The sequence below is a fragment of the Alternaria infectoria genome (genome assembly GCF_024043175.1).
Source record: "Alternaria infectoria strain BMP 0036 chromosome Unknown scaffold_4, whole genome shotgun sequence".
NCBI classification, from domain to species: Eukaryota; Fungi; Ascomycota; class Dothideomycetes; order Pleosporales; family Pleosporaceae; genus Alternaria; species Alternaria infectoria.
Genome location: NW_026250693.1, coordinates 1,843,239 through 1,854,147, shown reverse-complemented (window position 1 = coordinate 1,854,147; position 10,909 = coordinate 1,843,239). Strand labels below are relative to the sequence as shown.

At 52.6% G+C, this 10,909-nt stretch overlaps 5 protein-coding genes across 5 annotated transcripts; 2 read left to right on the top strand and 3 right to left on the bottom strand.

Moving 5' to 3' along the window:
• Positions 1-429: 429 nt before the first annotated feature.
• J4E92_003621 (uncharacterized protein) lies at positions 430-1,152 on the bottom strand (the record flags this gene model as incomplete). Its single annotated transcript, XM_051495017.1, has 1 exon — positions 430-1,152. One exon carries the CDS (start codon positions 1,150-1,152, stop codon positions 430-432), a length of 723 nt encoding a protein of 240 aa, XP_051355310.1.
• Positions 1,153-2,182: 1,030 nt separating this feature from the next.
• On the bottom strand, positions 2,183-2,851 carry J4E92_003620 (uncharacterized protein; the record flags this gene model as incomplete). Its single annotated transcript, XM_051495016.1, has 1 exon — positions 2,183-2,851. One exon carries the CDS (start codon positions 2,849-2,851, stop codon positions 2,183-2,185), a length of 669 nt encoding a protein of 222 aa, XP_051355309.1.
• A 3,071-nt stretch (positions 2,852-5,922) lies between these two features.
• Positions 5,923-7,148, top strand: J4E92_003619 (uncharacterized protein; the record flags this gene model as incomplete). The annotated part of the gene is made up of 2 exons (XM_051495015.1): positions 5,923-6,604; positions 6,664-7,148. The coding sequence occupies 2 exons, from the start codon at positions 5,923-5,925 to the stop codon at positions 7,146-7,148; spliced, it is 1,167 nt and encodes a 388-aa protein (XP_051355308.1).
• A 487-nt stretch (positions 7,149-7,635) lies between these two features.
• J4E92_003618 (uncharacterized protein) lies at positions 7,636-9,799 on the top strand (the record flags this gene model as incomplete). The annotated part of the gene is made up of 4 exons (XM_051495014.1): positions 7,636-7,776; positions 7,830-7,937; positions 7,989-8,203; positions 8,260-9,799. The coding sequence occupies 4 exons, from the start codon at positions 7,636-7,638 to the stop codon at positions 9,797-9,799; spliced, it is 2,004 nt and encodes a 667-aa protein (XP_051355307.1).
• A 152-nt stretch (positions 9,800-9,951) lies between these two features.
• Positions 9,952-10,623, bottom strand: J4E92_003617 (uncharacterized protein; the record flags this gene model as incomplete). The annotated part of the gene is made up of 2 exons (XM_051495013.1): positions 9,952-10,532; positions 10,599-10,623. 2 exons carry the CDS (start codon positions 10,621-10,623, stop codon positions 9,952-9,954), a joined length of 606 nt encoding a protein of 201 aa, XP_051355306.1.
• Between the last annotated feature and the right edge of the window lie 286 nt (positions 10,624-10,909).

Below are 10,909 nucleotides of genomic sequence, written 5' to 3'. Positions count from 1 at the left end.
GTCGCTAACGCGTTCGGTGTCAACTTGCAGAAAGCGAATGGGAGAAAGTATGAGGCACTTTGTTATAGAGGTTCTAGTAAAGAGGTTTGTATTTGCTACTGGTATAAGTTCTGGTACTTATAGGAAGCAGAATCCATGCGGATCCTGTCACTACAACCATGATGTGTACTATGACTGGGAGTTGTGACTACTCAAAGGTTCAGTCATACATCGCGGTGGCATTGCGTATCGCACAGACATCTACGTCCTTCGCCAACATGACTCCCTCTGGCAGCGACCCTCACCAGTACCTGCTTTGTTCACTTCTTACACGCTCAATGCAAACTTGAGTAATACGCAGCATAGCTGCCTTTGCCATTGTAGGACTATCCATTCTGTTGCATATAGCAGCTTGCCGACCTCATGCTCCCCTACATAAAAGGTCCACCACTATGGCCCAGTGGGTACGCTTCTTCTTACGCGATCTTCGTCAAAGTATTTATCAATGACCTCTTTACCGCTTGGCTTCTTTTGATAAAATTCGTAGTCGCTAGCGCATATTTGGTGTTTCCCAAGCACCCGCTGACAGCTTTGAGGACCATCGTCCTCGAATCGATCTTCCCACAAACCAGCCAGATCTTTCTCCTGTGGCATGTCCTGCATCATACACTCAAAGGTGACTCTTCCATCCTTAGTGAACAACTTCTTCTGCTCCTCAGACTCCTTCGTCTCAATATAATCCTCAACCTCTTCGCGCATGACTTCGACACATTCCTTGCAGAGCTCCAACGAGTCCTCTACTGTCTCGCAATGGACGATATGTTCGAAGCGTAGTGTATTATTGTTCTTATTATGCAGTAATATTCCTTTGAGTAATTCTTTAAACCAGTTGTCGACCCACTCGTTATTGACGTCGAATTTACGCTGGTCGAGCCGACGGAAGAAGCAGATGAACTCCCCAGCCGGGGCCTCCGACATATCTTTTAGGAGGCGGTAGAGCTGGCGGCGAAGCTCTTTATCCTCCTCTTTATCTGCTGGTTCAAAGTTGTTCTCTATTGCTTCTTTCAAAACATGCGGGTTCTGTTGAACGCAATAGTAGCAAGGTTCGGCTGCCACTTTCTCCGCGTCGGCAGCGCATAAACCCAGACCGAAGTCGAAAAAGGAGCAGCACATGTCTTCGTCTGGTCCGTCGGCCGGCGTTCCTTTTTGTTTGTATAAGGACATGCTGAAGAAATCGTTCCCTTGTCGTGGTTTCGAGGTTGAAGTTTGTGCTAAAGGATAGGTCAAGCTTTGGATTAACGGCTGGCTATAATCTGTCGCGAGGTGCTCAAGAATGGCTTGAAGCACTCGTTGTGTTGCTAAATAGCTAGACTGAGTCACACTGGTTACAGTAACACGGACAGTCATTGCGGGAGTCACTGTTGGTACGCACCGACTTCAACACTATGACCCCTCCGCAAGACCATCGTGCTCCATCACCACACCTCCTCCTAGTCTATCGCACACGAATAAGTCGCCATGCGCCAAGCGGCAAATGAAATAATTAGTACCTCCAGACCAGAAGTATGAACACCGATAATCGACCAGTTTCTAGTTCCCCCTTACGACGATGGTGGTTACCGAAACTCCAAGGAAAAGGCCGTTCAGAAGGGATGTAAGGTATGCTACTGCAAGTCTCGACTCAGCCGCGACTTTTATTCCTGTGCGCCTGCATCTGAGCACTGCTACCAGCGGAGACAATTTGCCTTTTTGAGTCCATCTTCGCGTTGGTATATCCCACGGAGAATTAAACTTGTCTCTCGATGCGCTTGTTTTGCGAAGCGATTGTAGCATCCAACAAGTGGAATGGCCTGCGGCTCCCTTGCAATGTGCCGTTTCTTGTGTGTCGGTGTTGCTGTCTGGCTTTCCGATGCGGAGGAATGTGCTTTAAGCACTAGTCGTGTCGTCTCATCAACCGGAATGTGAACACGATAAAGCTGTAAGGGGCAGCCTGCCTCTAATTCCGTGCCAAAGGTGAGCACCAGAAGCAGTAGCCGTAGGTGTGGTACTGTCGCATGTTCGGAGAACTCATCGTCGTTCGTCGGCGATAAGCTCGTGTGCCGACCCAGGGCTGTCATCGAGACTCATCTGAGGTGTACGGAAAACGTAGTGAGGGTACTCGACGCGATGATTGACTCAGATCGGTTCGTTGGTAGCGCTGCGATCACACACCATAGTTTCGGCGCAGTATACCCCACTCCGTATCGAAGTACCGGCCAAACCCTCGAATCTCGCACATACGATTGAAACACTTCTGGCAAAGCTGATTCCTGAACCTCGTCCTGTCACAGCGTCCATCTCTCCTTGGATCCTTTTCCCAGCTTGGGTCCGCCTCACCCTGCTGATTCCGCGGTCCAATCTTCCAGTTGCTGTCGACGGGCCGTCTTAGTCGTGGGTCCTCGAAGACACACGGAAACCCCACTCGATCGCCATCGAATTCCGAAAGCCAATGACAGGCTTGCTCGCGTGCTTTGCGGTAGCATCGTGCACACAGCTGTCCGCGATGCCGAACTGTGCCGCAGAGGCGAGAGTCTTGGGGGTTGAAGTCGTTGCGCCATGCTGAGAAGCGGAATTCTGGGTCTTTGCAGGCGCAGAGATACGTCCAGCCTTTTCTGATGCGTTCCGAGCTGTCGCGCTCAAGCTGGTGCCTGTAGACATCGATGCGGTACCTCAGCAACGGCTTGTCTGGATGTGCTTCGGCCTGCTTGTACAGTGCGTCGAAGCTCATGTTCTTGCACCATGAACATATATCTGTTCCTTGTTCTTGTCCTCCTGGACGTGAGCCACAAGCGGTACCGAATGCACAGTGTGGCTTCGGCGGCGGTGCTAGCATGACAAGCAGGTCGTACAGTGGTACACCTTATCTATTAGCGTGGCCGACAACCTAGCAGAGCGACTTACCAGGTCAGTTCCTGGTATGGCTTCAACTCGTTATTGTGTTGTAGCCTTCCACGTCATCGTCCGACTCCTCACTGCCCTCCTCCGAACCTGCCGACCTTATCACCAGTTTGTCTGCTTCTTCATGGCATAGGCCCGTCGGCGTGAAGAACTGGGCGATTCTGATCTTCCGCAAACGCCTTCTCCAACACCTGGTACACGCAGTACCTTTCTTGCGGACAGAAGGGCAGTCCAGGCGAGTGCCGCGGAGGTTCAGGTCATGTAGTCGCCACCTGCAGTGCTGAAAATCCGGATCCTCAAAGGCGCAGAGATAGCGACCACGAGCTTCGATGTTGCGTTTCAGAATGTGCTTGCGCGCAGTCTCTTCGTTAATGAGTTGCAAGGCAATAGTGTTGGCGTCAGCCCAAACTCGCAGTTGTTGTGGATCGTGTCGTTGAAGACAGTCCGCGCAAACCCGATTTGGGACGTAGATTTTCTTGCCGATGCCGAGACAATGAGATCTAGAGACGCACTCGACAATCGGTGGGGGTTTGAAAGTGGATTCAGAAGCTGAAGCCATAGACTGGTACCGAACGTCTAGTAGTCAGGGCTCCCACGCTCACTGGTTTGCGGTTAGCTCAACGTCCTTGCATGTCGGCTTCTGTGATAGGGCGCACCCGGTATGTGCTCCTATGACGTTGAGATTGACATTCTTGCTGGTCGTTGAACATGATGAAAAGACATCGACTGATTGACGCTTGCAAGCTCTGCGAGTTGCATTGACAGGTAATGGGGACGGTACTGGACGAAAGCGGGCTGTCGCCATCTCCGGTGACATGAGTTGCGACCAATGCAATCGAGTGCATGCTTTACCACACGGACGCTACGGGCTCAGTCATGGAAGCTTTTTGTGGCGTGGAATGTGTCCGATGTGTCGGTTCAACTGTTACTGGGCGGTGTGATGCGCTGATCATACTCGCTAGGCTACCGGCATGGTAACATGCCATGTGCCTGTGCCGATTGGGTACCACTCGTGTCCATCGTGTCAACAGTGGTGTTGCTGCGCTAACATGCAGCTATGATCACTATGAGGTATGAGACCCGACCAGCCGGACAGGCCAAAGCGGAAGCTAAGCCACCGGTTAGCCCGTAGATTTGTGTAGCTGAACCGGATCTTGTCTACCACTCGTCGGGAGACGATGGTAGCTATCTCATTCGTCAGCTGTGTAGAAATCGCAGCAGCGTGGAATAGACGTTACGTGTATTTTGGACCTCGAACGCTTGAAACCTGTCGTGATTCGATGATGCTGTGATAAAGTTTCGCTTCGAGCATTCTAAACATGAGGAGATCATCGTGCACGGCCATGAGGTCCTTGCTAATGACCCCGATGAAGCCCAAGACGCTGACTCGTTCCGGTTCATCCGCCTCTTGATGCAACATGCTTTGCATCGTGTTCGAGACGCAGTCACTTCAACATCTGCTTTAGTCTTTGCAAACACTGTGTAACCGCGTACTTGCATTGGATCGACCCAGAGTAGAACTCTATCGGATATGCAGTTGTGACGCAATCTGGATCGGCAGTTTAGAAAACGACCTGTATCTTCCGCGATCCAGCCTCATCTATGGAGGGTGATATTTGGCCGGTATGAGGTTTTCTGATCCGATACAACGGGTAAATGCGGTGTTTGGATGCCTTGGGCCTGAGGCGTAGGTGTCAGATGACATGTGGTCCTCCTGCTCGTCTGGATTTTGCCAATGCGATGACGAATCTCTCTCAGACTGCACCCATAACCGTAAGTAGCCGTGTGGTGCCCAAAGAACACTAGACGTATAAGGCCTGCCTGCCCTTGCAATGGTAGTATGCGCTGGACATGTGTGCAACACCGAGTTGAGCTTTCATATGCATAGACAGTCGTTCGACATGGCATCGGATTTGACCGCATCGTACGTCGGCGAATGCGCATTACGCGTGCAGTGGTCCCAGATCGAGTCATCTAGTGTTAATCTTTTGAGCGAAAGGGTGATGCACATCGATTCTTACAGCCGAGACAGGCCACATCTGGCGCACAGCCAGCTTCATATGGAGTCAGTGGCTTGGTCACATGTCGTTCGCTCTGGGCGACCCGGGGCACGGGTAGGATATGATAGGGATCGAGACCCTGGCGTGCTCATCCGTTGATTCATTACTGAAGGCCGCGGTGACTTTGATCAATAAACACCACTTTGCACCTCGCCAGAATTTGTCGTTGTGTTACGTGTAGCTGCGCGGTGTGGGAAGCAAGCACGCAACATGCATGCTGCAACCTCCTGCACCCGCTCGACATTCTGTTGTATCAAAGCTTAGTGGCCACGGAGATCGCCGTCCATAGAGCTCTGCTCAAACCGCAATGCTGCCAGATGACTGAAGGGTCGAACGGTCATCGAAGTATAATTATTGTGGATATACTACTCCGGAGATTGGGTCGTGCCGCGAATGATTGTGCCAAAGTCGACGTTCGGCATGATTTCGCGGGTTCCCCATGGTTGGAAGCTATGAAGCGCTGTGCTGTAGCATTGTCGTCACATGTCGGCGAGGCTGGATCGCACGAATACACAGGGTGTACAATCCGTCCATCTGGGATCGTACGGGGCGAGCCCTGTTGTGGAAGCATCAGGCGTCGGCTACGACTCGGCGAGGCTGACCTCTCCAAGGTTGGCATTGACCCGCATCGCCTCAATCGAAGTGTGGCGGCTGGCGGCAGCGCGCGAAAGTAAAATTGGAAGCTTGCTGGGGTAGCTGTCGAAGGGCTGTTCTGTCTTTGTTTGCGCTGAAAAAACGAACATCTGAAACCTCTTCTCACTAGCGTCCTTTAGCCTCGCGATCACCGACGCGTCTACGGTGCACCGACCTCGGGACGCGTGCACATCATTGCACGCGTAGCCAGCTTGCCACACACTCACACTCCAACCGGAATTACACAATTGGCGACGTCACCTTGGCCACCGCAGGACATCATCATTCGTCTCAGCAAGTACGAGGCTGGATCATGTGGTCTAGCTTCCTTTCCCGAGCGCGTCCTACCCCTGAGAGAACAACACCTGCAGTGCAGTGCACGGTCGACACGCCGGAAGATGTAGCTGCATCGGTGGAAGACAGACATGTCGATATGTCGGAGTTGCAGCCGACTATTGTTCTCGACGATAGCGGCGACGCCACCCTATTGGTCGGCACCGATTCAGCTGGCCTTCAGCCGGTCCAGGTCTCTTCGACAGCCATGACCTTGGCGAGCCCGGTATGGAAAGCAATGTTCGAGCGACACCGGAAAGAAAACGGCGCCATTGAGGTGCCGCTCCGGGATGACGAAGTAGATGCGTTGTATATTGCACTTCGAATCGCTCATCTGCGCTTCCATGAGATACCAAGGAAAGACGGCCTTACAATCGATGCCCTACTCGAGCTCGCTGTCGTGTGCGCCAGATACGACATTGTCAAGCTTGTTCGGCCGTTCCTGGATCTCTACGGATGGGCGCAATGCCACTATCCCGATACGGACTCCGGAGAACGATGCGATCCCGGCTGGTTCTACGTTGCTTGGACTTTTGGCTACAAGGACAGCTTTCAACGTCTTACCCGGTTTACAGTGAAGAAGATCGGGCTAGACGACGACGGGAACGCTATCATGGACGATGGCCAAAAGCTTCCAAAGTACATGCCTCCAGGGCTTCTGGGTATGAGAATCTCAATCCCGATCAAAACAATCGTGCAGATATGCTGACCAACCTTCAAGAGCGCATGTTGCAAATCAGGGAAGCTACACTTTCGGCTATGCTGGATGTTCTCTACGACATCCTAGACGATATCATACACGTGTATGTCTGTCAAGTCGATGAATCATGGGAGCCCAAGTGTCGAGCCATGGTTCTGGGTTCCTTCATCTCTTTCCTCTTGGAGAACGATCTCTACCCAGCACGACGGAGAGCTTCCGAAACTCCATTCAGCATCCAAAAGCTATACGATCTCGCGCACTCTGCCCAGATTTTGACTTTCGAATCACATGACTATACCGGTATGGCAGCACATATCCGGCGGTCTAGTTGGGATCCTGCAAACGTTACCGCGGAGACCTTCAAAAACAATGGCGGCCTGACTCTGCACAAGAAGTGTTTTGGGGCCTTTCATCTCCGATCGAAGCTGAAGACTATTTACTCAGACATAGGCTCGGCCGTGCTTCAATCTCACATCGAGCACATGGATAAGCAGGCTCTGAAGTAACTTTCTTAGCTCCGACGGCCCGATGAACGAGTAAACGCGGGAAGCCATACTTCGGGTGATGAAACGCGACGGTTCTCACGCGGAAAATGCCGGAAAATGCACTACAGTGTTGAGGACCGGATTCACTATTTACGGCTCGTAGTAGAATTGAACAATGACAGGTCGTTGCGGTATTCCGTCGCTACAGCACGATGACGAGGCTCGGCTCGCACTACCGCGCGCAACAACAACACCCCGCTCACGACGAGACTTGGTACTTGGCAACCACCTCTTCCACCTTCCCGATGTAGTCAACCAAAGTTCAACGCTCCCACTTTGAATGTACCCAAGCCATCGCCAAGACTGAATAGCACAACAATGCCTGATTGCAAAGCCGATAACACGGCTTGCGAGGATGAACACAAGCTTGGAAGCCATTGGCATCGATGGCCTACATAAACCTTGATGGGCTTCGGATTCCTGGAGCCTCAAGATTGACAGCCTCGCAATGCTTCCTACCATTCGTTCCGCAGCGGTCGCGTTGCTGGTTTCCGCCGCGCCCGGCTTGGCTCAGTTCCCAGCAGAGCCCGTCGGTCTCAAAGTTTTAGAATCGCGCTTTGGAGATGGTGTGAAAATCACCTTCAAAGAGGTTCGTGCGATCTAGCAATCAGCAATGCATCTTATCTAATATGTGCATGTTAGAACTCGCTTTGCGAAACCACTCCCGGTGTTAAGTCCTACTCCGGCCACGTCTATCTGCCTCCGGGAACCGCGGACTTGGGCCAAGGACAGGATTACCCGATCAACACCGTGAGTGCAGGTCCAAAGCATACATAGCTCTCACTTACCAATGCAAACTAGTTCTTTTGGTTCTTTGAGGCTCGTGAGGATCCGACGAATGCGCCGCTCACCATCTGGCTCAATGGTGGACCGGGTTCTTCATCCATGTATGGTATTCTCGAAGAGAACGGACCATGTTATGCGAACCCGGATTCCAACTCTACACGACCAGCGGAGTGGAGTTGGAACAGAGCCTCGAATATGCTCTACCTCGATCAGCCGGTCCAAGTTGGCTTGTAAGCATTACATATGTTCTTTAGTTGAGGGACATCTTGTTGACTCCTGCTTGCAGCTCCTATGATACCCTGCAGAATATCACTCGCAACCTTGTTACCGGCGAGGTCACGCTTCTCAACGAGACCTCAATTGTGCCTGAGCAGAACACCACTTTGCTCACCGGAACATTCCCCAGTCGCGAGCCCAATAACACCGCTTTTGGCAGTGTGAACGGAGCCGTAGCAGCATGGGAGTTTGCGCAAGCTTGGTTCCAAGAGTTTCCCCACTACCTTCCGAACGACACCCGCATCAGTCTTGCAGCTCAATCGTATGGCGGACGCTACGGCCCCGCCATGATGTCTTTCTGGGAGGAGCAGAACCAGCGCATCGAGAATGGTACCCTTGGCGAAGAAGGCTATATCATGCATCTCGATACCCTGCTCCTCATCTCAGGTTGCGTTGATCGTTACGTGCAGTACCCTTACTACCCCCAGCAAGCATTCCGTCAAAACGGATATGGCATCGAGGCCGTCAACGAGACGACATACAACGCCATGGTCGAAGCAGTGCCAGAATGTCTGGAGCGCATCCAGAACTGTCGCGATGCCGCTAGACAAGACGACCCCGAGAACCTGGGTATCGATGCCGGTGTGAACGAGATTTGCGAAGACGCAGAATCGTTCTGTCGCGCGGAAATCGTCAGCCCGTACAACCAGTACGCAGGCCGAGACTACTACGACATCTCGACCCCATCACCGCCTCCATTCCCACCGCCATTTCATGAAGGCTACTTGAACCGCGAATGGGTACAAGCTGAACTCGGCGTACCGCTCAACTGGACAGGCAACTCACCTGAAGCCTCCTCCGCATACCGCGACATTGGTGACTACCCACGTGACAACTGGCTCGACGACCTTGGTTTCCTGCTCGACAACGGCATTAAAGTCTCGCTCGTTTACGGAGATCTAGACTTTGCCTGCCCCTGGGCTGGCGGTGATGCCGTCGCCAAGGCAATCAACTGGACTGGTTCAGCCGGGTATGCCTCCGCACAATACGCCGAAATCCAGACCAACGACTCCTACGTTGGTGGCCTCGTCCGTCAATACGGTAACTTGAGTTACATCCGCACGTACCAAGCCGGCCACGCGATTCCAGCATACCAGCCCGAAACCGCTTTCAAGATTTTCACGCGCGCGCTGTTCAATCTCGACATTGCTACTGGTACCGAATCAACATCTGGAACGGATGAGAGCAGCACATACATGAGCACTGGTCGCCCAGACCCTGATGTGCAATTCGACGCTTTCACCAGCGACAGGCTGACATACTGCTACACCTGGGATCTCAGCTCTTGCACCGAGGAGTACGTCGATGCGGTTCTGGATGGCTCAGCGGAGATTTGCCAGTACCTTGTTGTCGATGCGAATACTACTGCGCTGTTTCCGGAGGTTATTGCAAAGTGCCGCGCGGAAAGTGGCGGCAATGGTACTATGCCTGGTGGGCACAGTAACAACACGCTGCCCGAGTTCGAAGGTGCTGCTGCGAGCGTAAGAGGAAATGCGTGGGCCGTCTGGTCAACACTTGTCATGATGGGTGTAGCCAGCTTCATGCTCTAAGTGCGCGGCACAGACTCTAGAAATGGTTGGGTGCTGAAACCTGTCCGACATTGTCTCCACAATATAACGATACATCACGGCCACACCCAAATAATACATATAACGTGATTTGGTATCCATTCCCTCAACTCGCATCTCCTCAGTCTTCCAAACTAATTATCAAGGTTAACACCAAACTTCTTAGCCTGCTCCCTCTGCACCTTATCCCCCAAATGCGCCTCCACACCCTCCGCCTCCCCCTTACCCCCCTTCCCACTTCCACTTCCACCTCCACTCTTCTCATCCTTCTTCGACCCACCGCTATCCCCATCCATACTCCGATCCCCACTCTCCAAACTCGTCGCGCCATGCAACTCCTCCACATCAGCATGCCCCCCATTCTTCCTCACAACCTCATCCCCCGCGCCCTTGCTCTTCCCCACAGCATCAGCCACACGCTGCGCCCTCGCATCCATCTCCTCCCCCTTGCTCGACGACGTCGAGATATCCACTTCGTCTCTATCTAGCTTTGTGAACTTTTGGTCCAGCTGCGAGCGCTCGGGTGAGGTGGCGCTGTGGTGCGGTTCTGTGCGCTTCTTCGAGGATGAGGTGTCTTTTTTGGGTGGGAGGGGGTCTTGGGCGGAGGAGTCGTCTTCTTCGTCGAGAGGGTCCTTTTTGGGCTCGTTGACGCCGAATTCTTCGGCGTTGTCGGCGATGGGGGCTGCGGTGCCGCCGGCACCCATTCCGGGGAGGGCTGGGGTGGGGTGTTAGTTATGTGAGATGGATGTGGTTTGGGCAAGTTTGGGTTTTTTTTTCTTACCGTCTCCTGCTTCGACTTCGGGCATGGGGGCTACATGCTTGGTGTGCTGGAGGGTTTTCTGTTGGTCACGTGTTAGTCGCTGTTCGGTCTTCTGTCCATTGGAAGACGTACATCACCAGAAGCTCCGTGAAGAAGCTCTTGACCCTCAATTGGGCCATTGTCGCTAGATCCGTCTCCGTTGCGAGGCATGATGTTCAATTCGTAAATTCGAAAGTTAAGTTAAGTGGTATGATAGTTTGAAACAGTACAAAGCTGTGTAGCAAAAACGATTCAATACCCCAGCTTCAACACGACACCTTCATATACCAGCT